This window comes from Mirounga leonina, unplaced genomic scaffold (assembly GCF_011800145.1).
Source record: "Mirounga leonina isolate KUSES-001 unplaced genomic scaffold, KU_Mleo_1.0 Mir_154, whole genome shotgun sequence".
Lineage (NCBI taxonomy): Eukaryota > Metazoa > Chordata > Mammalia > Carnivora > Phocidae > Mirounga > Mirounga leonina.
Window position 1 is genome coordinate 2,734,750 of NW_023270389.1, and position 27,495 is coordinate 2,762,244.

The 27,495-nt window shown below is 44.0% G+C and overlaps 1 protein-coding gene across 1 annotated transcript in view; it reads right to left on the reverse strand.

The window, feature by feature from the left end:
• Positions 1-26,796, reverse strand: part of FCRL5 (Fc receptor like 5) — a 32,422-nt gene extending 5,626 nt beyond the window's left edge. Inside the window, exons 1-9 of the mRNA XM_035009876.1 lie at positions 26,691-26,796; positions 16,769-16,789; positions 15,291-15,545; positions 13,024-13,287; positions 12,459-12,746; positions 10,641-10,919; positions 7,909-8,187; positions 2,562-2,840; positions 1,128-1,406 (exon numbers count right to left, since the gene is read on the reverse strand). Of these exons, the coding sequence (XP_034865767.1) occupies positions 1,128-1,406; positions 2,562-2,840; positions 7,909-8,187; positions 10,641-10,919; positions 12,459-12,746; positions 13,024-13,287; positions 15,291-15,545; positions 16,769-16,789; positions 26,691-26,721 (1,975 nt within the window). The 5' untranslated portion in view covers positions 26,722-26,796. The remainder of the gene's footprint in view (positions 1-1,127; positions 1,407-2,561; positions 2,841-7,908; positions 8,188-10,640; positions 10,920-12,458; positions 12,747-13,023; positions 13,288-15,290; positions 15,546-16,768; positions 16,790-26,690) is intronic.
• Positions 26,797-27,495: the final 699 nt, after the last annotated feature.

The window sequence follows — 27,495 nt, forward strand, 5'->3', positions numbered from 1 at the left end:
TGGTGGTGATGATGGTGGTGATGATGGTTGTGATGGTGATGATGATGATGTTGGTGGTAATGATGGTGATGGTGGTGGTGATGGTGGTGGTGATGGTGATGGTGGTGGTGATAATGGTGATGACCAGAACATTCTTCTCAACTGTCCCTACATAGTTTTGCTATACCCCAGTTCTTCCTAAGCAGGAGTCTGGAGGTTTGGCCAGCCAGGAGGGGCCATCACAATAGGTTCAGAGCTCACAAGAAGCAGTTTCCCTTTGGATATAATACTTAATGGCAAGAGGTCAGAGGGTAGCATAGAGAATGGAGGAGTTTGGTGGAGGGCTGACCGATTCCATCCATGCCATCTTGCTTTCACCTCTCTGTGCTTCCTGTGCCACCACTGCTTTAAGAATCACTTTGTAGGGGCGCCTGGGTGGCTCAGCCGTTGAGCCTCTGCCTTCAGCTCAGGTCATGATCTCAGGGTCCTGGGATCGAGCCCCGCATCGGGCTCCCTGCTCGGCGGGAAGCCTGCTTCTCCCTCTCCCACTTCCCCCTGCTTATGTTCCCTCTATCGCTGTGTCTTTCTCTGTCAAATAAATAAATAAAACCTTTAAAAAAAAAAAAAAGAATCACTTTGTAAACAGGTTTGGTTGTGTCTCCTGAAAGGCTATGCATGGAGTTAATGTTAATATAGAGTTTTTAATAAAGAAGTTTGAGGCATATTTATATTCCTGGTAATAAAAGAAGCACAAGAGTAGAGGCTTGTGGGGGTAAGAGGGAGAAAAATCCAGACAAGGAATGGCCAAAACTTTTTTTGGAGCAGAGAAGCACGTACTCAAAATTTCTTAATTTCCCTTTCAGTAATCATACTTATAGATCAGTATATAGTGTATGGTCTAAAAAGCTTTTGCATTTTTAGCGAGGAGTTTTGATCCCATATAGGAAGACTGTGCTGCTTGGAAGGTCCAGGCTCCTACAGCCGTAACTGCAGGAAGGGACCTGGACTTGCAGATGGGTTTGTGCCGGCAGGAAGTCCCCGGCTGGGCTGTCACACCGGCAGTGGGGGTGTCGGAGCTCCAGTCTGGCCACTGGGGAGAGAAGGCATGCCAGGCTTGGTTGTGTTGCTTGAGGGTAGGACCAACCCACCTGTGACGCTGAGTGTCACCGCTTCGCTGCGCTGGGCCCCCAGGCCATTATCAGCCTCACAGGCATAGTTTCCAGAATGTTCTGGGGTCAGAGAGAGGTTGAAGGATGCTCCTCCTCCAGAGGGGGCCGAGCTGCTCCCCAGGGAGACATCCTCGTGATAAAACCGGTACTGGATCGGGGGAGAGCCGCTCTGGGCCTCGCAGTGAAGCTCCACCACATCCCCCACCACGGCCCGGGTCCTGGGAGTCCTGAGGGTGAGGACGGGGCAGGACGCTGGGACTGAGGGAAGAAAAATAGTTAAGCATCAGTTTCTACTGTTTAAATATGTTTCTTCATAGGAGAGACCTTTCAAACTAGAAACTGTTTTCCTCGGGTTTTAGTGGCCTTGGAACATTACTCAGAACCCAGCTGTAATTTGTTCTGATCTGAAGAAACAATGACATTGGTGCGGTGCTGTGTGTGGTTCCTGTGCTTGGGTGTGCAGTCACGGGTGTGCCCGCGGAACCTGAAAACAAAGATTAAACTGACTTCTGAGGAATCAAAAGACACCTGGAGAAAAGGAGAAATTGGTGTAATCAAAACTAGGAACAGGAGAGGCTCGTTATTCACGCAGCCGGGGATGTCACCGAGTGTCGGGAGGGAGTAAGATGTCGGTGAGCTGGGGCTCTGCTGGGGTCTGAGAACAGGGGTGATCGGATGGGCTGAAGGAGCAAGTAGGACAGGAGGCTGTGGCCAGGTTATTGGAGCTGCAGGTGGACGTGGCTGATGTGACGACAAGCCACGGTGATGAGTGGCCCAGCCGTGTGGACGTTGGAGTCATGGACCGATGGCGAATGCAGGTAGAGAGGAAGACTATGGGTGAGGCACCAAGCCTGCACTAAAGGGGCTTGGCGGGGAGGTCAGCCCATGACAGGGCCAGGTGGAGACCGTGCTGTAGCTGAACACAACAGGGCGGGTAAGAAGTCAGGAGAGGACGTTGGGAAGTCTTCTAGCCAGAGCTCCTAGTGGGAGCCCGAGCCGAGGGAAACTGAAGGGCCAATGAGAGAGTGAGTTGGCCTTTTTCCGGATTATCATACAGAGGGAACCCCACCTAAATCTCCTCCGAGGTGAGACCCGCTGCACTTATAATTTCCTTTCTTGCTGATCACTGTTGACCAGGATGTAGTTGGTACCGAAAACCTTTGCGTCTATGTTAGGGAAGTTCGGGTCACCGTGACTACAGTGTTGCTTCTAGCAAGTGCATAGCAAGCAAAGAGAAGGTGCAAGTTCCTGCAAATGCAGAATCCTGAGCTCCCAGGTGGAGGCTGAGTGGGCAGTGGGCCTGCTGTGATGTCCCAGCACAAAGGGCCCCATGGGACCTCCAGTCTCGGCTGCAGGGGAAGGTGGGGGCACAGTGGGTCGCCGGTTGGGCTATAGTTGGAACAAGCAACCCACCTGTGACGCTGAGTGTCACCACCTCGCTGTGCTGGGCCCCCAGGCCGTTGTTTGCTTCACAGGCATAGTTTCCAGAATGTTTTGCAGTCAGAGAGAGGTTGATGGACGCTCCTCCTCCAGAGGGGGCCGAGCTGCTCCCCAGGGTGACATCCTCGTGATAAAACCAGTACTGGATTGGGGGAGAGCCCCTCTGGGCCTCACAGCGAAGCTCCACCACGTCCCCCACCACAGCCCGGGTCCTGGGAGTCCTGAGAGTGAGGACGGGGCGGGACGCTGGGACTGAGGGCAAAAATAAATTAGTTGACATCAGTATCTTTTCACATTTCCTTTATTTTCATTTTTCAGAGATTACTTCTGTAGAGTATTTGTGACACTTTCTAGATCTTTTCTATGTAGATGAACACCCATTCACACCAACACATAAATAAACACATAAAAACATACATGCACACACATGCATGGGATCACAATACACATCCTGGTCTATACCCTGGTTTTCCCTTCAGCAGCACATCATGAGCCCCTTTCTACATCATTCTTAAAGGTCTATCTCATCCACCTTTAGAGACCAACTTTATTGAGGTATAATTAGTACATAACAAAATGCAACTCTTTTAAATTTACAGTTTGATGATTTGGGGTGAATACTGCTCGATTATTTTAACAAGCGCAAAGCCTTCCAGTGTATGGATTCACCATAGTGCACTGAAGGAATTCCCCGCCACTGGGAATGTCCTTGCTCTCCTCCTGCAGATAACGTCACAGCCAACAGTCCTGCACATCCATCATGGCACGTTTGTGTACGCACTTCTTAGGAGAAATTCTTAGAAGTGGAATTTCTGGGATGAGAAATATGAACATTTCAAATAAACATATATTATGCTAGACTGTTCTTCAAAAACTTTGGACCTGTTTGCACTTGCACTAAGGGAATATAAGAATTCCAGTTCCCACACTCTCATCAGTGAGAGTCAAAGGAGGTGCAGAAGCTTATTATTTCTTCTCTTCCTAATCCTAAATTCTATAGTTATTGTCTCTGAACAATTCACCCATTGCATCCTATGTGACCCTGCGGTCTTCTAGTGGGTGTTTCAGGGGCTGCTGGTGAACTACAATCCATTAATGAGAAGTTATTGCCTGTAGAGGATTCAGACGTTACTGACAAAATGGAAAGTTTGAAAGCTGTGCTTAATTTTTCAAAATGTATCCAGTCAATTCTGTTTTGTTCTCCACTATGAAATAAGAACAATAATCATGAGAGAATTGTTGTTCTTTTATTTCTTCGCCTCCCGTAGACCAACTGACTTTTCTTTGTTACATATATTTTTTACATTTTGGGCACTTTCTGTAACCATGATTCTCATAGTTGATTAGCCTTTGTTTTCATTTCTGAATCAGTGGTTTTCAGCCCTATTTGTACGATAGTCTCACTTAAGGATGTGTTAAAAAATATTGATTCTGAGGCCACATCTGAGAGATTCTAAGTTTAATTGGTCTGGAGAGAGGCTTAGTAACGAGCCTGTTTCAGAGTTCCTAAGTGATTCTCCCGGCAGCCAGCGCTGAGAGAGATTCAGTGTATACGTTTTATATCACAGTGAAGTCATTTTGAGTCCTTTGTATCAATTCCTATTTTGGCTGGCTGGATTTTGTCATCAAGTAATTTTTAAAGAAAGTTTAATGGATACTAAGTTCCCTGAGTCCCTGCATGTCTGAGCATGACTTTCGGATTTGGTATAAAATTCTCGGTTCTCTTTCCTCCCTCGAAAGTACAAGTCTGGACATGACTCCTCTCTCTTAGCAATGATTTCTGTGGAAAGTCTGAGACCAGTCTTCTTTCCGAGATGACTGCATTTATTTACTTATTTACTTATTGCCATGATCACACGCACACACACACACAGACAGATGTTTAACCTCGACATTCAGTAACCTCCCCAGGGTAAATCTTTCCATCTATGTATTCAAGTTTTCTTCGCTTCAGGAACAATTTTTATTACATCTTTGAGTTTTGTTTCTTTCCTCAGTTTGGTTTCCTAACTTAGAGACACTCCACTCAGCGGTCTTCACTGTCTGACCTCTGTATTTTATATTTTTGTCTTATTGCCTTTGTATCTGTGTCTCTCTACTTCGCATTCTGTATTATTTTCTCAAACCAGTTCTTCATTTTATTAACAGTTTATAGAAATATACATTCTAGCCTTACTGTTTCAAATTTGGATTTCATTTCCAAAATAGCTTTGTAGGTTTTTTTTTTCTTTTTTGGTGTTTCTTCTGAGCTCTGCTAGACAATTTTTAAAATCTCGTGTTATCATCTCTTCTCTAACCTGTTTATTCCTTTTTGTAGTTTTTTCCCCTGAAGTCCATATTTTCCTTAATTGTTTTGAGAATATTTAGAAGAATTTGTAGGATTTTTTGTTTCCTATAGTAATTTTTCTTTTTAAAGATATTATGTGTTACATTTTAAGTTTAAAAGCATCAATGCAAAGACTCCCATATTGTGCTTCGTTTTTGCTCATAACCTATTCTTCAGTGGATAAAGTTGTATTTAGAGTCTTGTATTTGCTTGAGAATGCTGTGTGTGTGTGCCCCTGGATGTGTCCATGTGTGTATGTGTGTGTGTTTCAGTGACTCAGAGCTGGTGATATAGATCAGAGCACATTCCCACGGTATCTCTTTGCCTTTTTTGGGGGCACATTCCCTCAAAAGAGTAGATTGCTTTGTCAGAATATCTGCCTGACTCACAGTGAAGCGTCTCACTTAGCTCACAGATAACTTGTTCGCTAATCTAGGGCTTATTAATTTCTGCTCACTTACATAAGCAGATGCAAAGATCAGTGTTCTCTTCCTGCTCCTCTCTTCCTCATTTTACCTCAAAGACTTTTTGTTCATTGAATCGTAAATGCTGACTGAGGACCTCTACTTTGCCAGACACCAAATAAGTACGGGGTGTCATGGAAACCCCGTGATCAGGTTCCATTCTCATGACGCTTATATCATGGTATGGAGGGAAGCAGACAAGAAACAGGAGATAAAGAGGTTTCAGGCATTGCTAAATTTGAGAAGAAAATAAAACTTGATAATCGGATGGAGGATGCCTTAGGGCTGGGGGCGTTCCTAGATAGATTAAGTTCTGGCTTTGGAATCTGGGTCTCAGAACACTTAAATTTCTTAAATCATCTCTTTACCCCACATTTCATATTGGGGGAATGTCTTCTTTTGGTCATTCTTGATTTCTGTGATCTAAAACAAGGGTTATCAAGGAGCTGAGAGCCTTCAGATCCATATGCTCAAAGATAAGACCATCTGTACCCAGACTCATGTGTTCCTAAGACCAGCACATCACCAGTTTGCATACTCAGCAGCCCCCACCCCCAGCTGCACTCACACTCTGACTACCACCCGCTCCCACAACCCTCAGGGTGCCTCCCCCAGCTCCGCCGTGAGCGATGATGAAGCTCCGTCATGGTGGTGCTCTCTCTTGCTGGGACAGGTAAAGGAGCCCAGCTTGGCAGCATGCACGGTTTTCCCTGGCTCTCTTCTCTGGGGCTTTGACTGGTGCCTCTCACACTCTCCCTCACTTCATTTCTTCCAGAGGTTCATGAACTCCTGGCCTTAGGGTTCCTGTTCCAACTCAAATCACAGAACTCTGGGGCTACGAGGGACACTAATTATTGTCTTATCTAACTTCGAATTTAGGTGAAAACAGTGAGACAAAGAAAGTTCAAACGTTTTGCCCAAATTACGAACCAGTTGTGTTCATAGCCAGAGCTAGAATTCAGGTTTTCTGATTCATACTTAGATCCGACGACCTAAGTGTTTTTCAGGTACACTGGCTCTTTCTAGGAAACCTCAGAGACTGCTGTGCATATAGTTCCCTAAAACAAGTATTTTCTGAAACAGACTTCATTATGTGTCATGTTGTTTCCATACTTTGTTGGGCTAGAGGTGGGCAGTGCACTGGCTGTGGCCTAGGGGGTGGCTTGGAGGCGAAGCTGCCCCCCAATCCCCCTTTAGACCAGGTAGAGCCACTGCTTTGGCTCTGAGCCACCCAGCATTGGCATATGGGGCAGAGGGTGGAATACAGAGAAAGGGGTCACACCCAGAAGCTGAGCAGTCGATGTTGGGTGTTGCAGAAGCTGTGAGTCAAGAGAAGTCATGAGAGAGAGGGAAAGGAGTGGAGGATGCTCAGGAGCTGCAGGGATGGTGTGCGGGGATAAGAGGAAAATAGCTGGTGGCCTGTGAGTTGAGTGATGGGAGCTTCTAGCTCGTTGCGTATCAATATAACCTGCTTTTGAGAAATAAGTTCTATTCTGAGACATCTCTCAGCTCTTCCATGGGTCTACAAGTGTTGTCTTTCTTGTTTTTCTCACTTCCTGGATGTCCATACAAGCCCTCTCCCTCTGGGGACACCCCGGGCCTCTGTTTCCTTGTGATGTGGAATGGACCGCTCAAGATCTTTTGGTCATACTTCTGCTTCTCATAAAAGCAGACAAACCGATGAACAACTGGACTTTCACTCTCCAATAAGCAAAGATCCCAGTGTAAATAGAAGCAACTTCACTCCAAAGATGACACCTTTTTGGTGGTTACATGAGTCACCATGAGCTGTATACCCCTGATTTGTATACTTTTCTGAATGCGTGTCATACTTCAACAAAAACTTTAAAAACGTAATACAGTAAAATGAAACTTATTTTAATGGATTAAGACAAAGCATCATGGAAACCCCAGAAAGCCATTCCTCCTTTCCTCGTCGACTCTACTGTGAGGGCTTGAACCTCTTGGGAACTCCGGAGAAATTGAGGGCTCACCTGAGAGTTGTCCGCATGACTGTGCTTGGGCTACGTGAGTGCATGTGTTAGTGGGGAAAGCAGGGGATGCTTCTGTGCATTGGGTTAAAAAAAATTGCCTTGGGGACTGAACCTACGGGGCATGAGAAAATATTCTGAGGGAATGAATTCATCTGGCAAAAGCTGGGGAGTACGCTGAGCTATCTAGGGGTCTGGCTGAGCGAGGGCTGGGTGAGGGCTGAGGCCACAGGTAGCTGGTTCTACAGGAAGGGAGCCGCCAGGGGCACCAGGTGTGTGTGTGTGTGGGGGGGCGGGGCAGGGACTGGAGGGTACATGCAGACTTCTGAAGGGCTCAGTGTGAGAGACGAGAACTGAGTCACTTCCCCTGAGATCAGCCACAAAGCACTGAATGCAGAAGCAGAAGAATGTGAATGAGAACAGAGTCCCTGGGTGTGCCTGCTACCTCGCCACTTACCGCGTGGGGCCTCAGTTTCCTCTTCTGTAAAACAGGGACAGAAGAGTCAGAGATGAGGGACTGGCAGGAATCCAGGGCTTACCTGTGACAAACAGGCTCTTGGTGTCACTGCGCTGGGGGCCGAAGCCATTGTCCGCGGTGCAGGAGTAGGTCCCAGAGTGCTCTGCAGTCAGAGTGACACTGAAGGACGCCCCTCCTGCAGAGGGGGCCGAGCTGCTCCGCAGGGGGACATCTCCATGATAAAACTGGTACAGGATGCTGGGTGAGCCTCTCCGGGCTTGACAGTGAAGTGTCGCCCTTTGTCCCTCAACAGCTTGGGCCCCAGGAGTGCTGAGGGTGAGGACAGGACGAGACACGGGGACTGAGGGAGAGAAACATCAGTCAGCAGGTGCTCCTGCGCATTTCCACACTGGCCAGTCTCAGCCCCTGCCCTCCAGGAAAGGCTGGCCTTTCCTTTTCCCTACACCCGTGGCCCCTTCTCCCCACCCGCGCCCCTTGTTAGGTGACCTCAGTCTGGTTTCCCAGTGTAAATGACGCTCTTGGGGAAGAAGTTTCTTATTTTGCGGCTGCCAGGCCCCACCCTTATTTGTTCCTTCCTCCTGCCTGTGACCCTGGAAAAGCTGCCCCCCCCCCCCAACCAAGGAGGGTCCTCCTCCTTCCCCCCAGGGAGCCCACCTGCCTCTGTCCAGCTCCAGCTCTACTGGCTTCTTCTGCATTCCATTTAGATGTGTTTCATCCTCTCCACGTGAGAAAATCAACAAAACAAAACTACCAGATCTGTGTTTGCTCTTCCCCATCATGCTTTTCTCCCTGGTTCTGAGGACGGATCTTTGAAAGAAGGGGCTACATTTACTGTCTCCACTTCTTTGCCTCTCACTTATTTTTTGTGTGTGTGCATTGAGACCTGCTTTTTATCCCCACCAATCTGTAAAGTTGATTGTTCATATTTGTGATTATAATGATAATACAACGCTTCCATGCATGGTGCCAGGTGTATGTGTGTTTGTCATAAAAAATGGTAAACACAGGCATGCGGACACGTACTGAATTCCCAAACAACCCTGGGGGCAGGTACTATTATTGATCCTGTCTTACAGAAGGGGAAGCTGAGGCCTCACGATGCAAGTGGTGAGGAAGCAGGCACACCCAGAGACTCCGTTCTCGTTTGCATTCTGCTTCTGCTTTCAGCGCTCTGTGGCTGAACTCAGGGGAGGTGACTCAGTTCTCGCCTCTCACCAGCTCTCGGCTGATTTGTCTGAACTGGTCCCTGTCTTCTGCTCAGGCTCTTCCCTTGGTTTCTGTGGGAAACGAGCACATGGCGCCTCCTCTGCCAGCCACAGTCCCCGTGGGGCCTTCCCCCTCCGCGGGGCTGGCCTGGGGTCCTGACTGGCCTCTCTTCTGGGGCCTCTGCTCTGCTCCTGGCTGCTCTCCAGGCGGGCTCTTCCGCCATCCATTCTCTCCTGCAGCCAGAGTGATCCTCCCAGTGTAAAACTGTTCTTAGAGCCCAGAGCTCCCTTTAGGATGAGGCCCAAGTCCTTGGCGTGGGTCTGAGGTGTCCCCAGGTCCTGGTCCTGCACAATTCCCCTCCTTCCCGCAGGCCTTCGGCATCTGCCCCTGCCTGGACCACAGCCTCTCCCTGCCCTTCCCCGCTTCCCGTGACACGCCATCCAGCCGTCAGCTCATGCGCAGACTCCCCTAGAATCCTCTTACGGCACAGCAGAGATTGGGGTGCCCCTTTACACCCACAGCCTCCAGGTACTCATAGCCCCTGGACTGGTGCTTGCCCTACTGCGGTCCACACCTGCTGCTCGACCTCAGAAGTGTGTGCACAGGCCACGCGGGCCAGTCCGCGGCCTCCGGAGACAGAGCGCAGCCCGCAAGCAGGGCGCGCACGGCCCTTCTTCCTTAGGTGAACAGAGGCACCGTCCCGCAGAACCTTCCGCAGCGGAGGGCGCTCATGGTGATGCCGCTGGCCGATGTCCGCGGGCCTCTGGCTGTCAGAGCCTGTTTCTCTGTGTCTTTCATCTGACGCCTGCCACAGGACTCCCGGGTCCATTTCCTCAGAACCTTTTGCGCATCAGCTGTGGGAGGGACTGGATCCTGGCTTGTCTCCTGCCTGGTTGTGTTTTTTCTACAGACGAGGAACCGGAGTCTGCTCCGGGCCTGAGCCAAGACTGGACTCCGCACCAGTACGGGCCCACACCCTCCAGTCCCCGCCCCCCCAAACTGTGCGTGGAATTTGTTCTCCGCAGACAGCACAACACTGAGACTCAGGGCTCCACGGAAGACACTTTCCCCTCATAACTTGGACACCCACCTTTGTGGCTTCGGGGTCTGAAGCCCAGTCGGCAGGCAGAGCCATCTCTGCTCCCCGGGCCCCCTGCGTTGCCTCCCCCTGCCTGCCGGCGCCCACCTGGCCCCACAGCCTGTCAGTCCAGAGGTGCCTGGGCATCTGTGGAGGACCTCGGCTCCCACTGCTGCCCATGTGTCTTTCGTGGCTCTGTACCCGTTGTGATCAATATGCAATATTAAAGGGACAAGAAACACCTGTGGGCCCCTGGGGACTGATTTTGGTTTCCGAGAACACCGTGCTTCTGGGGGTTCACAGGACAAGTGGTGAGAAAGAGGAAAACATCTGGCTCCTCAGGGGTTGAGGTGGGAGGGAGGTTGCTGCCCTGAACCAGCCGAGATCTGCAAAGAGGTGGACAGCCGAGGTGTGAGCCAGAACATCAGGCGGGGAGGAAGAGGCAGAGGCCCTGGAAGGTGGGGACACGGTTCCAGACAGGGATGGGGGACTGACCGCCCAAGGCTCACCGGTGACAGACAGGGACACCGGCTGGCTGCGCTGGACACCCAAGCTGTTGTCCGCGGTGCAGGAGTAGGTCCCAGAGTGCTCTGCAGTCAGAGAGATGTGGAAGGTCACCATCCCCCCAAAAGTGGCCTTCATCTTCCTGAGAACTACTTCTTCATGAAAGAACTGGTACACGATGGGGTAAGAGCCTGTCTTGGCTTCACAGGAAAGCGTCAGCAAATCTCCCTCAACAGCTCGGGCCCCAGGAGTGCTGAGGGTGAGGACAGGACGAGACACGGGGACTGAGGGAGAGAAACATCAGTCAGCAGGTGCTCCTGCGCATTTCCATCACTGGCCAGTCTCAGCCCCTGCCCTCCAGGAAAGGCTGGCCTTTCCCTTTCCCTCCACCCACGGCCCCTTCTCCCCACCCGCGCCCCTTGTTAGGTGACCTCAGTCTGGTTTCCCAGTGTAAATGATGCTCTTGGGGACGAAGTTCCTTATTTTGCGGCTGCCAGGCCCCACCCTTACTTGTTCCTTCCTCCTGCCTGTGACCCTGGAAGAGCTGCCCCTCCCCCACCCAAGTCAAGAAGTCTTCCTCTCTGTTCCTGTTTTCCACTTCTCCGCTCACTGGGGCTGGACTCAGGGATCCCTTCACCCTTCTTCCTTCCAGATTCACACACTCTTCCAGGACCCTCTCGTCTGTTCCTACACTCTCCCTGCACCCAGCCTGACCCCCTCTGTTTCCAGATGAGAGAACGCAGGAAGAAGCTCAGAGACTAGTTGGCAGCCACTCGGCAGGCTGTTTCCAGAGCCAGCCAGGACCTTGATTTGTCTCCTTCCTGAGTCCTGGTCCTAGTGCTGAATCCCATGTCTTCTTGGGAGTGGGCTGGCATTGGCCCTGAGTGCAGGGACGCCTCTGTAGAAGCTGTGACCTTTCACGGCCACGACTGTCCTAATGGCCTTGAGTGCACTGGTGAAGGAGAGATGGGGTCTGCAGTTCTCTGCACCCCTGGCCACATCTTTGGAGTAACCATGATGCCACTACCCATCTCTGTATCCCATCAGGGGGCGCATATTGGTTATTGTCAGCAATTAACTGATAATTGGGAAACAGACACCTCCGTATCCCTGGGGGAGACAGAGGGAGACAGATAGGGAGGGGGGAAGGAGAGAGAGAAAAAGGAGAGGGAGAGAGAGGGAGAGGGAGAGATGCTGCAGACACACTGAGCGATGTGATGGTCCTGGGCTGGATAAAGCATGAGGCCCACAAAAGACAGACACATGTTCAAAGATCTAGGAGCCGGTAGAGATGTCAAGATGTGTTATCAGCTGAACTCTATTCCCTGGAAGTGCATATGTTGAAGCCCAAACCCCCAGTGTGGCTTATTTGGAGATGGGGTCTTTGAGGGGATCATGAAGGCTAAAGGGGCCCTAATCAGATAAGACCAGAATCCTCGGAGAGGAGGAGGAGACAGAGGAACGAGGCTAGATAAGGACACAGTGGGAAGGTGGCCACCTGCAGGACAGATGGGCTGTCCATAGGCACCAATCTGCTGGCACCTTGATCTTGGACTCGTAACCCCCAGAACTCTGAGAGAATACACTTCTGTTGTGTAAACATGCAGCCTGTGGTGTTTAGGTCAGGCAGCTGAGCAGATGAGTGCAGACGACTTGGGGAAGAAGCAGGAAACGGGTGAGGGGAGAGGTGGGTTGGGTGGCAGGAAGAGGACTAGGACCAGGAGTGGCGGGGCCTTTATTCACTGATTGATGGGACAATCGAGGGGGGCTGTGCGGCTCTGCCCGGCTCTTCCCAGCACATCTGAGCACCTGCCTACACTTACTCTGCACAGGTATCTGGAATTTCTGGCTCTGTTTGTAGACACTGGGAGTCCCTGCCCGTGCCTCACACCAGTAATACGGTGGGTCTTCGTTCCCCACGATGGAGGGGATGGAGATTTTCAGAAAGCTCTTCGAGCTTGACCCCAAGATGTGGCCATCTCTGAAGAAGTGGAATGAGAGTTGGATGTCTGACTTCTGAGGGGAGAGCTGGGTCTCACAGGTCAGGATCACTGGGTTCCCAGGGGTGGCCAAGGAGGGGTTGGCCTTCAGCACGGGATGTGGAAACAGCTCTAGAAAGAAGAATCACAACAGGCCCCAGAGCAGTGAGGCCTGGAGCTACTCTGGAGAGAAGTACAGCTCTTCTGCAGTTGCCGTGAGAAGAGCGGGAAAAGAGGGGTTCACTTACGAGCCCAACACTCTTCAGCTCAAAGCACTCTTGCTCTTTCTCTGATTATTGCAGGAATGAGCCCTGGAGTTGGGTGATATCCCAGCCCACCATTCTCTCCCTCAGCCACCTCAGGGATCTTCCTTCCCATGAACCCTTCTCACAAATAATGAAGGGTTTACCTTGGACTTGGATTTTGATTGTGTTTGAAGAAACAGAGCAACAATGGGTCTCAGATTCAATACAGTAATATTCTCCATTATCCTTCAACCCTGCGTGTTCAATGTGGAAGTTGGAGTTTTCATCAAGGTCCATCAGCCTATGGTAATTCTTATACAGGGTCCTGGTCTTCGGGGCTGTGTCTACCTTTTCTGCCTTTGCTCGGCACATCAGAATCACAGAGTCACCTTCAAACACGGAATGGGGAGCCTGCAGGATCAGTTTAGCTGCAAGAAATGCAAGGCGGTCATTTGGTCCCCTCCACTGATTCTCCCTTCTTGTCCTTAGTATATTGAACAGATTTTATAGGATAAGGGATGGGGGAAAATGCATAAAATAATTACAATTCCTTTTTTTCTGATTTTAAAATGAACACATATGCCCTGAGAAAACTTGGAAAACAGAAAGGTGAGTAAAAATCTCTTTTTCTCAGGCGTGCACTTTTCTGGTGCTCTTTTCCATTTGCAAGTTCATGAGAGTCTGTGTGTACTGTGTTCTCTTTATGAAATCAGAGTAGTATGTATATACTTGATAACGTGCTCTTTCACTTACTGTGCTATGAACACTTTTCTTTGCCACCAATATTGTTAGAGAACCTGACTTCTAATGGCCTCCAAGTTTTCCTTCAATGTGACATGATATAATTTACTTAGTGAGTTTCCTTTCCTTGACCATTCAATTTCCGTCAGTTTGGGGGCTGCTTATCTATGATTTCAGTAGGTAAATTCTTAGGAGAAGAACTGCCAGTTCAAAGAGGATAAGTATCTTATTTTCTCCCTGTTACTATACTGTTTCCTTGTTCATGAAAGCAAACAGCATTATAACTTCTTCAAATTCAAAACAGGTGGCTTTAGGGCACCTAAAAAAGAGAAATGTTTCTTCCTTCTCTCTTGCTTTCTGTATACAGTTGACCCTCGCACAATGTGGGGGTGGGGCATGGATCCTCCACGCAGTGGAAAATCAGAGTATAACTTTTGACTCTCCCAAAACCTAACTACTAATAGCCAGCTGTACTAGAAGCCTTACTGATAACATGAACAGTCAACGGACACGTATTTTGTATGTTCTCTATATTATAGGCTATAATCTTATAACAAAGTAAACTAGAGGGAAATGTTATTAAGAAATTCATAAGGAAGAGAAAATACATTTACAGCTCTGTCCTGTAAAAAAAAAAAAAAATGCATGTAAGTGGATCTGTGCAATTCACACCCATGTTTTCATGGGTCAGCTGTACCTCTATCTGTCTGCCTGTCTACCTAGATGAAAAATTCTCATGCTGCTTATTATTCCAAGTAAATCTTTTTTTTAAAAAAATTTTATTTATTTATCTGAGAGAGAGAGAGAGCACAAGTAGGGGAGGGGGGGAGCTGCAGAGGGAGAGGGAGAAGCAAACTCCCAGCTGAGCAGGGAATCCAACATGGGGTTTGATCCCAGGACTCTGGGATCATAACCTGAGCTGAAGTCAGATGCTTCACTGACTGAGCCATCCAGGCACTCTTCCAAGTTAATCTTTTAAGGTTAAAATTATACATAGACTCAGAAACCATTCAAATAAGTTACTTCTCAAATTCCCTTTTACCTAAGTCACAAGCACACCAATGTTTATAGCAGCAATGTCCACAATTGCCAAAATATGGGAAAAGCCCAGATGTCCATGGACAGATGAATGATAAAAGAAGATGTGGTATATAGATACACAATGGAATATTACTCAGCCATCAAAAATAATGAAATCTTGCCATTTGCAATGATGTGGATGGAACTAGAGGATATTATGCTAAGTGAAATAAGTCAGTCAGAGGAAGACAAATACCATATGATTTCCCTCATATGTGGAAATTAAGAAACAAAACAGATGAACATAGGGGAAGGGAAGAAAAAATAAAATAAGATGAAAATAGAGAGGCAGGCAAACCATAAGAGACATTGAACTCTAGGAAACAAATTGAGGGTTGCTGGGCGGGGAAAGAGTAATTGGGTGATGGGCATTAAGGAGGGCACTTAATATAATGACACTGGTGTTAAATGCAACTGATGAATCACTAAATTCTACACCTGAAATTAATAATACAGTATATGTTAACTAAATTGAATTTAAATAAAAAATTTAAAAAAATTTCTTTTTACCTTGGCCCTATCTGTATAGATTTTGATCCAGTAACTATAGGGCAGGTTCTGCGTAACTGTATGGTTCCTAAAGTTTTTATTTCTTTCACTTTTTTCTCACCTGAAGAAAAAGTCAAGCTCACACCATCACTTAGGGGCGAGCCCTGGGTTTGGCATCTGTACTCTCCGGAATCACGGACCTGGAGGGTATTTCCTGGGATTTCACGTATTATTTCTGTTCCAAGGTACCACTGGTACAATTTTTTGTTCTCTGCTGCAGGGAAGTGAGATATGTGGCAAGTCAGAGTCACTGCCTCTCCTTTGAAAACGATGGTCCATGGAGGATGGAGGGAAATCACGGGTTTGGGTGCAGGTGCTGAGGAAGGAAGAGACAGAGTCTGAGATAGAGAACCTTGTGGTCCCCACCACAGTTGTATGTGTGGGACAGACCCAAGGACCAGGCTTTGGAGAATTCCCAAGGAAGCCATCTGGGAAGGTCAGTGATTGCTTAAGGCCAATTGTGGACCAGAGCCCCCAGGGGAGAATGGTTGCTCAGGGATGGCAATGAGCTAAATGATTTCAAGAAGGCAACACCAGCGGGATTCACTGCCAAATGCCAGTGGGAGAAATAGCTAGTTAGTCTGGTGTGGATCCTAGAGAAACCCATCCCTGCCCCACATGGGATATTGGTTTATCGTGTTCACGAACTCATAAGAACCTCCAAAGGAATTGTGTAAATAACAGGTTTGTACTTTCCTAAAAGGATAAATCATATTTTCTGAAGATTTTGGCACTGAGTAAAGCTTGAGAGATTAACTTTTTTAACACCTTCATTTCACAGATGATTCAGATGCCCAGAAACTCTTATCATAGCTAATTGTGGCAGAGCAAGGAATGGACAAGTCATTTGCTGGAATCCAGAGGTGACCCAGACAAGGAAGAAATCCCGGGTCAGCTGGTTCTGGACAAGGAGAGAGGATGTAGATCTTCCTTGCTATTTATGGGCCACTCTCTGACCCAGGAGAATGGCAATAAGAGTCAGAACTAAGAACATGTGTGATACAGATAATACATCTTCTCCCCCGATCTCTTCTTTTTTGCATTTCTTCCTTTAAAGGCCCCAATTTTTGGATGTTCTTCTATTCTCCACACATTTCCTGGAGGATTTTACTTCTAAAACTATCGAGGATGTAATATTCCTGCTGATATCTTCACAGTGTGGTGTTATCAGAGAAGTTTTTCTGGCTTGCTGATTGGAGAAAACCCTATCCCAAGTCCTGCATGTTTACCATGGAGTTGAAGATGTCCTGCCTGGTCAAGTGGGGTCCATTGGCGATAGGGGTAAGTGCAGGGCCTACCAAAGGCCAGGAACTGCTTGTGCATTTGTCCGTTCTTCCAGGGAGAGTCAAAGGGTAGCCACATGGCTATCTTAGCCACTGGGTGATGCCAATAGACCACGTAACACTTTCACATCCCTTCTGGTCTCAGCAAGAACAGGAGATATTAGAGATCCTCTGATAGCCATTGCAAATGCCTCATATTTATTAGGGAGACACTCTTATCCAGAGACACTGAAGAGCAAAAGAATGGAGAACTCACCAAATTGTCCACTGACAGGAGCTGCAAAAAAAAAAAAAAAGAAAAAAAAGAGCTAGAGATGAATACAGAGCAAGGATTCTTTGGCTTTTCAAAAGTAATGCCTGTTTTTTTCTATCCATTTATTATTTCTTTCATTAGAAATTCATATTTAAAAAATTTAATTGACATTTGTCAAATGTCTCTGTATATCCTAGTCATTGTGCTTGGACTTTTAAGATGAACAAAAAATGGTGCCTGCTTGTAAGAAGTTGACAGAAGGTGGAAGCAGAAACATGAAGCAAAATTATATAATTATAATATAGAATGTAAGTGCAATAGAAGTACACATAGGGCACTTTGTGGGCAGAAGGACCACCCCTGCCAGTGTGTGAGGTGTGTGTGAGTGTGTGGTGAGGAAGGTGGGCTATGACAGGTACCTGAAAGAGGGATGCTTGAGAAAACTGAATGAACACATAGGATTCAACCAGGCAAAGGAGTCTGTGTATGACAAGAGGTGATGGAGAGGGTAATAGAGGCATAAAGGGCATAGAAGTGAAGAAATAGCATTGATGTTCAGGGGTTAAGGTGAAGTTCTGAAAGGTAGAGAATGAAGGGGAATCAGGTGAGAGAGGCATGTAGGGCTCATGTCATGGGTGGTAGGTAGCTATGGTTTTATTATAAAAGCTACAGTTTTATCATTATAACCAAGAGACATGGAAAGTCTTCAAGTAGAGAGTGACAAAGTTAGAATTTGAAACTTAGATGGAGCATTATGACAGTGGGTAAACGTCAGTGAGACCAGATGTGAAGCAGAGAGACTGATTAGAAGGCAGGACAAGAGATGATAATATTTAATTTTCTTCGGAGTGTTTACCCAAAATTATTTGCTTGTTTACTTTGTTTACTTTCCCTTCTCTGGAATAGAAGTTCTGTGAGAGCAGGAACTTCTTAAATTCATCATATGTCCCCCCCCCCCCGCCCCCGTACCTATAACAGTGCCTGGCATATAAGAGATATTCCATAAATATTTATTGAATATTTATTTATTGAGTAACAAATTAAGTAACTAGGTCAATAAATAGAGATAGGAGGATACAGGCTTGAGAAATGGGTAATAGAAAGACAGAGGAGGAAAAATTGGCAAGTTTATAAATTGCTTAGACATTTCAGATGAGAGACAGATTTGGTTTATTCAACAGAAATTTTTGAAATGTCAGCTATATGCCAGGGACTGGATAGGACAAAGGAAATCCATCAGTAAGCAAGAGAGATATTGTCCCTCTCCACATGAGGATGATGGAGAAGTAATCCAAACCTAAGTGTTTGATAGAGAACAATGGATTATTTGCCATTACCCAAATATCTTCATCACCATGGAATTCGTGTTGTTTTAAATGTAGCTAAAACTTTTCTGAATGTTTCCGATGTGGTAGACTTTCACATACATTATTTCATGTAATCTTGTTAATACCCCTATGAAGTAAGTTCTATGATTATCCCCATTTACAGGCCATAAACTGGTCTAAGTAGTTAGTAGGCAGCAGAATGGAGTTTTGAACCATGTGTTTGAACACATCCTATTTGGTCCCAAAGCATGTACTCTTGGCTGATCTTGCCCTTTTGTGTTGGTACCACACTGGGATGTGCTTCCTATTTCTGGAGTGTTTCATGCAGCTTCCATGGGGCCTTTTTTCTTATATTGTGCCCCACTCCATCCCTGCCCCTTCCAGCTCCCACTCTCTGTTCCATGAAGTCATTACCAGCTACTTGGCATATAGTTTATTATTTACTTGCTCCATAATTGGTACCTTTGGACAATTATTTAACTGGGATCTTGTTAGGTGGATGTTTCCTGTACACTAGGGACTGGCTGGAGGCCCTTTTATAGCATGAGCTTCCTAAGCACAGAAATGCTGCCTCCTATGCTTTCCCATCATTCTCAACACCTAGTGCAATGCTGTACATAAATGTTACTAAAATTTTTGTTAAATAAATGAATAAATATATTTTATTCTAGTAATTTAAACTTTGGTAAAAACAAGCCCATTTATATGTATGAATTAACAGAAACTGAAACACATCAACAGGTGCAATTAGAATGTCAAGTACCAGAAATGACAGGAACAAGATGATGGAATAGGAGGTCTACAACCTGTGTCTCCCACAGAAACACATATTTGGCAGCCATCCACAGATAAAAGTGGAGAGCTGTAAGACCCAGGTAGGAGATTGCAAAATCCCACTGGAACCAAAGACCAAGGAGGATCACTTTGAGAAGGCAGGCACATGCCCTGTAGAAAACTCACTGACTATGAGCCCATCTGCAGACCTAGAGCTAACTCATCTTCCTGTGGACTCAACTCTAGTCCAATTTGTCCATGGTCTTGCCTCTAGATCCCGTTGCCAAGGGACCCAAGAGGAATCATCCACATCCATGCCCCGGTAGCAGGCCCACTGATCTCAGACCTGACTACTGTTGCTGAAGCAGTCCCGTGACCCAGCTCCAGTCCCACTTTACTGCAGTCTAGAGGTAGTGTTGGCCATCCAGGAATCAGCTTAACAACCCATTGGGAGAATACTCAGGGACCCAGGAGAAATCACACCCATTCATGCCCCTGGTAACAGGCTTGCCAACTGTGGACCCAACTGCAGACCTAGCAATGGCCACGAGATCCAGCTCCAGCCCTGCTCAACCATGATCCTAGAGGCAGTCCCATAAGTCCAGGGAAGCAGCAGATGGTATTTACCTGCCCAAACCAGTCTGTAAAGTTATCTGTTCTTCTAAATAAACAGACACCCATGAGAAGTTACACAAATCATGAAGAGTCAGGAAAATATGAAAACATCAATAGAAATTAATAAAGCTCCAGCAACTGACCCTAAAGAAAAGGGGATCCATGTACTGCTTGACAAATAATTCAAAATAATAGTCTTAAAGAAGCTCAGTGAGCTATAAGTGGACACAACTAAATGAAATCAGGAAAATAATACCTAAACAAAATGTGAATTTTAACAAAGAAATAGAAAACAAAAAAGACTCAAACAGAAATCTTGGGATTAAAGAATAAAATGACCAAACTGGAAAGTTCAATAGAGACCTTCAATAGCATAACTGATCATTCAGGAGAAAGAATAAGCAAACTTGAAGACAGAACATTTGAAATTATCCAGTTAGAAGAACAAAAAGAAAAGAAAGAATGACAATAAGTGAAAAATGCTTGAGTGACTTATGGAATAACAATAAGTGAATCAATATACATATTATTGAAGTCCCAGAAGAAGCTGAGAACACAGACAGAAAGATTATTTGAAGAAATAATGACAGAAAACTTCCCAAATCTGGGGAGGGAAATGTGTATCCAGATTCATGATCCCCAAAGAACCCCCAATACGCTGAACATCAAAGGTCTAAACCAAGACACATCATATTCGAATTCTCAAAAGTCAAAGACACGGAGAGTTTTGAAATCAGTAAAAGAAAAATGACTCATTAAGGAGTCTCATACAAAGAAACCCCCATAGGGCTTATAGTGGATTTCTTTAGCAATGTTATAGGCCAGGGTAGAGTGAGATGATATATTCAAAACACTAAAAGAAAAAAAAACAAACCCTGCCAATCAAAATACTATACCCAGCGAAACTGCCCTTCAAAAAATGAAGGAGAGTTAAATACTTTCCAAAACAAACAAAAGCTGAGGGAGTTAACCACCACTAGACCTGCCTTACAAGAAAAGCAAAAAGGAGTTCTTCAAGAACACCAAAGAAAGGACATTATTAAGAACATAAAAACACACAGAAGTAAAAAACTCCCTGGTGAAGGTAAATGTGTTGTCAAATTCAGAATACTCTAAATACAGTATCTTAGTCCATTCATTCTGCTATGACAAAAATACCATAGTGAGTGGCTTATGAACAACAGAAATTTATTTCTCACAGTTCTGGAAGCTGGAAACTCCAATATTAAGGCACAAGCCTGATTCCTTTCTGGTGAGGGCCTATTTCATCATAGACAGCCATCTTCTGATCTAACAAGGCAGAAGGGTGAGAGAGCTCTCTCTGGCCTCTTTTATAAGGGTACTAATCTCATTAATGAGGGCTTTGCCCTAAAGACTTAATCACTTTCCAAAGCCCCACCATCTCCTAATACTACCACCTGACAGGTCAGAATTTTAACATGAATTTTGGGGGGCACAGACCATAGCATACTGTATGGTGATATATAATCACTTTTAACTGTTGTATAAGTTAAAAAAGACAAAACCATTAAAAATAACTATAGCTACAATAATTTGTTAATGTATACACAATATAAAAATGTGTAGATTGTGACATTAATAACAAAATGTGGGGAAGGAGAAGTAAAAGTGTAGAGTTTTTATACATGATTGAAATAAATTTCCTAGCTCAAATTGACTGTTATAACCATAAGATGTTTTATATAAGCCTCATGGTAATCACAAAGGGAAAAAAAAACTATAGTAGATACACAACAGATAAAAAGAGAGCAATCAAAGCACACCACTAGAAAAAATCATCAAATCACAAAGGAAGACAATAGGAGAGGAAGAAAGAAAAAAAAGGAACTGCAAAATAGTCAGAAAACAATGAAAAAATGACAATAGTAGTCCTTACCTATAAATAACTACTTTTAATTTAAAAGGATTAAATTTTCCAATAAAAAACACAGAGTAGCTGAATGAATAAAAATAATACAACTATATGCTACCTACAAGAGTTTCATTTTAGATTTAAAGGGCACACATAGGCTCAAAGTAAAAGGATGGAAAACATATTCCATGCATATGGTAACCAAAAGAGAGCAAGAATGACTCTACTTTTATCAGACAAAATAGATTTTAAGTCAAAAATTGTAACAAGAGGGGTGCCTGGATGGCTCAGTCAGTTAATCATCTGCCTTTGGTTCAGGTCATGATCCCAGGGTCCTGAGATCGAGCCCCACATCGGGCTCCTTGTTCAGGGAGTCTGCTTCTTCCTCTGCCCCTCATGCAGCTCATGTTCTCTCTCTCTCACTTTCTCTCACTCTCTCTGTCTCTCTCTCAAATAAATAAATAAAATAAAATAAAAATAAAGATTAAAAAGATTGTAACAAGAGACAAAGAAAGGTATTATACAATGATAAAGTAGACAATTCATCAAGAGGATATACAATCATAAATATATATGCACCCTATATGAAAGCACCTAAATATATAAAACAAATAGCAAATTTGAAATAAGAAATAGGTAACAATACAATAATGTTAGGGGACTTTAATAACCCGCTTTCAACAGTGGGTACATCATTCAGACAGAAAATCAATAAAGAAATGGCAGACTTGTACAAAACTCTAGACCGAAGAGTCTATGTATCTATTTGTAAACCCAATGGATATATATAGAACATTTTATCCTACAGTAGCAGAACACACATTCTTCTCAAGTGAACATGAGACATTCTCCAGCATAGACTATATATTAGGCCACAAAACAAGTCTCAAATTTAAGAAGATTGAATTTTCTGACCATAATGGTATGAAACTAGAAATCGTTAACAGGATAAAACTGGAAAATTCACAAATAATGGAAGTGAAGCAACAAGCTCCTGAACAGTCAAAGAAGAAATCGAAAGGGGAATCAGAAAATATCTTGAGAGAAACAAAAATGGAAACACAACATAGTAAAACTTATGGACAAGCAATTCTAAGAGAAAAGTTAATAGTGATTAAGGCCTAGTTTAAGAAAAAGATAAAGCTCCCAAGTAAAAAACCTAACTTTATACCTCAAGAAGGCCAAAGTTGGCAGAAGAATGGAAATAATAAAAATTATAGCAGAAATAAATCAAATAGAAAATAAAAAATAATAGAAAAGAACACCAAAACTAGAGCTATATTTTAAAAAAGATAAACTAACATAACATAATAAAAAACATAATGGCAAATTGTCAGATTTATTCTGTATTTAAATAAACAGATATTAGTGAGAGAAATGGTAAAAAAAAAATAAAAAAAGATAAACTAAATTGACAAATCTTTAGATAGACCAAGAAAAAAAGAGAGAAGACTCAAATAAAATCAGAAATGAAAGAGGAGGCATTAAAACCAATACCACAGAATTATAAACAAAGACTATTATAAACAGTATATACCAACAAATTGAAAAACTTAGAAGAAATCAATAAATTTCTAGAAACCTACCAATATTGGATCATGAAGAAATAGAAAATCTGAACAGACTGATAACAAGTAAGGAGATTTACTTGTTAATCAAAAACCTCCCAACAAAGGGGTGTCTGGGTAGCTCAGTTGGTTAAGCATCTGACTCTTAATTTCTGCTCAGGTTAGAGTCTCAGGGTCATGAGATCGAGCCCTGCGCTAGGCTCTGCACTCAATGGAGAGTCTGTTTGAGATTCTCTCCCTCTCCCTCTGCCTCTCCCCCCACTCACATTCTCTCTCTCTCCCTGTCTGTATCTCAAATAAAGAAATCTTAAAAAACAACAACAACAACAAAAGCCCAGAATCAGATGACTTCACTGGTGAATTCTACCAAACACTTGAAGAATTAACTCTAACCCTCTCAAACTCTTCCAAAGAAATGAAGAGGCAAGAACACTTCTAAACACACTTTATGAGGTCAGCCAAACAAGTACACTACGAGAAAACAAAATTACAGGCCAATATCTCTGATAAGCATAGATTTAAAAAATCCTAAAATGAAGTGTTAGCCAACTGAATTCAACAGTATATTAAGAGGATTATGTGGAATTTACCCCTGGGATGACCCAACTTGTGCAAGGCAATAAATGTGATACACTAAATTAACAGAATGAAGGATTAAAATCTAAGGATCATCTCAATAGATGCATAAAAAGCATTTCACAAAATTCAACATACTTTCACGATAAAAAAAATCAACAGATTATGTCTAGAAGGAAATTATCTCCCATATATGACAAATCCACAACTAACATCATAGTCAATCGTGAAGAGCTAAAAGCTTTTCCTTTCAGATCAGGAACAAGGCAAGAATGCTTACTCTTGCCACTTCTATTCAATATAGTGCTGAAAGTTCTAGCCAGAGTAAATAGGCAAGAACAAGAAATAAAAGACATCCAAATCAGAAAGGAAGAAGTAAAATTTTCTGTTTGCAGATGGTATTATCTTATAAAAAGAAAACCCTAAAGATTCTGCCAAAAAACTGTTGGAACTAATAAACACATTCAGTACAGTTGAGGGAAAAATGAGTTACATTTCCATACACTAGCAAGAAACTATTTGAAAAAGGAAAGAGGGAAACAGTCCTACTTACAAAAACATCAACAAGAATAAAATATTGAGGAATAATTTAACCAGGAAAGTGAACCATCTCTATACTGAAAACTACAAAACATTGAAAGAAATTAAAGAAAACACAAATAAATATAAAGACATCCTGTGTTTATGGTTTGGAACAATTAATATGTTAAAATGTTCATATTATACAAAGCAATCTACAGATTCAATGTAATCCCTATCAAAATTCCAATGGCATTTTTTCACAGAACTAGAAAAAAGCATCCTAAAATTTATATGGAGCCGCAAAAGATCCTGACCGTCAAAGCAATACTGAACAAAAACAAAGCTGAAGACATCAAACTTCTTTTTTTTGTTTTTTAAAGATTTTATTTATTTATTTGACAGAGAGAGACACAGCGAGAGAGGGAACACAAGCAGGGGGAGTGGGAGAGGGAGAAGCAGGCTTCCCCCCGAGCAGGGAGCCCAATGTGGGACTCGATCCCAGGACCCTGGGACCATGGCCTGAGCTGAAGGCAGACGCTGAACGACTGAGCCACCCGGGTGCCCAAGACATCATACTTCTTGACTTCAAACTATATTACAAAACTATACTAATCCAAAACTGGGGTAAAAGAAGACATATAGAACAATGAAACAGAATCAAGGACCCAGAAATAAATCCACACGTTTACAGTCGACTGGTCTTCAACAAGAGTGCTAAGAACACACAATGGGGAAAGAATAGTCTTTTCTGTATAATGTGCTGGGAAAACTGAATGTCCACATGAAGAAAAATAAAATTGGGCCCTTATATCTCACCATGTACAAAAATAAACTTAAAATATATTAATGACTTACATATAAGACCCCAAACTATAAAATTACCAGAAGGAAACATAGGTAGGAAGCTTCGTGGCATTGGTCTTGGACATGATTTTTTGGCTAGGACCCCCAAAGCACAGGGAACAAAAGAAAAATAAGCAAATGGGATTACATCAAAATAAAAAGCTTATGCATAGCAAAGGAAACAATCGAAAGCATGAAGAGGTAACTTGCAGAATGGGAGAAAATATTTGTAAGCCTTATATCTGATAAGGGGGATTAACATCTAACGTGTATAAGGAACTCTAACAAATCAACAAGAAAACAAATAGCCTCATTAAAAAACAGGTAAGGACCTGAATTGATATTCTCACTAGAAGATGTACAAAGGCCAATAAGTACATGAAAAGATGCTCAACATCACTCATCATCAGGGAAATGCAAAGCAAAAACCACAATGAGACATCACCTCCCATCTGTCAGATTGATTATTATCACAAAGACAGAAGATAACAAGCATTGTCTAGGAAGTGGAGAAAAGAAACCCTTGTGCTATTGGTGGGAATGTACTTGGAGTAGCTATTATGAAGATTCCTCAAACAATTAAAAATAAAACTACCATAGGATCCAGCAATCCCACTTTGGATATCTATCCAAAGGAAATGATACTAGTATCTTCCAGAGACACCTGCACTCCTGCGTTCACTGCGCCATTCTTTACAATAGCCAGTATATGGAAACAATCTAAATGTCTACCAGCCAGTGAATAAATAAAGACAACAAGGCACAGATACACAATGGAGTATTACTCAGCCTCAAAAAAGAAAGAAATCCTGCCGTTGTGACAACGTGGATGAACCTGGAGGACACTACGCTAAGTGAAATTAGCCAGACCCAGGTGAATACTGCATGACCTCACTTTCATGGGGAACCTAAAAAAATTAAACTCACAGAAGCAGAGAATAAACTGATGTTTTCCAGGCAGTGGGGGACCTGGGGAGATGTTGGTCAAAGCAAACAAACTTTAATTTATAAGATAAATAAGTTCTGGAGATCTAATGCACAGCATGGTGACTATAGTTAATAGTAATGTATACTTGAAATTTGCTAGGAGAGTAGGTTCTGAGAGTTCTTACCAAACACTCACACAAAAGGTAAGTGAAAAGATAGAAATGTTAATTAGCTCCATTCTGGTACTTATTTTAATAATATATGTATATCAAAACGTCACCTTTTATATCTTAAATATGCACAATTTTTTATTTGTCAATTATACTTCAATAAACCTGGGGAAAAAGAATGCAGTGTGCCTTAGGTTTTCCCTGTGCCTTACCCACCTCCCCTCTGGGTCCCTCCCTGCCCCTGTGTTCTTTATCTGCCCATCACTGCTGTGGTTTGCATTCGAGTATAGGGGAAGGAGACATCTTTTGTGTTAGAGACCATGCCCTCCCCTGCCCAGGACCAGGACCTGGGCTTGTCATGCAAGCAATAAGTATATGTCTTTTGCAGAGAGAAAAGGAAGGTCTTCTGTGAATAAGGCAGTAGGAACAAGCAAATATCATACATTTTCTGGACTTCTTGAAGTAATATTTATTGTAGAAAAACAATGAATAGATCCTTAACTACTGGGGTCACTGGGCTTCCTCCTCTGTAGGATTGAAGGTTTATCCCAGCTCTGACCACTCCTTCAGCCTCAAGGGAGAAGCCCCTGAGCTGGCTGGTGAATCCTGAGAATATAATCTCCCCACACAGGAAAGAATGTCCGAGCCCCAAGAAGGGGGAGAGAACCCAGGGGGAGAGAGAGGCTGTCCGTGCCCCACCTGGGGACCCCATCGAGCAGTTCTACTCACCCAGGACCAGCACTGACAGCCACAGCAGCATGAAGACCTGGCCTGCCCAGGGCTGAGACCAAAAGAGAGGTTTTCTCAGGAGTTTTGATCTTAGAGTAGTACGTTGCCAAGCAGCCCCAAGGAGCACATCTGAGAAATTTCTTTTTTAAAGAGCAGGATGCATTAGTGAATTAGAAAACAGGAAGTGGAAGTCCCCATTTTAACTCCTCATCAAAATTTCCTGCCCTGTGATCAAAGTGAGAAAATAATGCTAGGGTTTTTAAAAAGCACATACCCTTGTCCCCACATTTCTAATGTTGAGAAAGTACCTTAAGGAATGCATAGACAGTCTAAAAGAATGTGTATGGTAGTGTCATTCATAATTGCCAAAACACCGCAAGCACATGAATGATCACAAATGCGGGACTGTTTACAAATATTCTGATACATCTCTACAACAATACACAATGCAGCTATTAAGGATGAGACCAACCCGCACAGACCAGCTGGCAACACCACCCTGGATAGTGGGAAGAGGAGAACGTAAGGAGGAGATTGATACGTGTAGTGTGGTCCCAGGGGGGTACATGTGAAAAACGGAATCCGTGTGTGTATCAACTGATAGAAATATACTTTTTTTTTTTTTCCTGGAAAGTAGACTTAAAATAGTAGTTGCATTTAAAGAACTGTGGATGGGAAGGAAATATTTGTTTATGTCTTTCTATACTGTTTGATTTTTTTGAAAAATTACTATGTATGTGTATTGCTTTTATAACTTTTTAAGTCAAGTTTCCATCCTGGTCAACAAAGATCCTGAAGACATTAG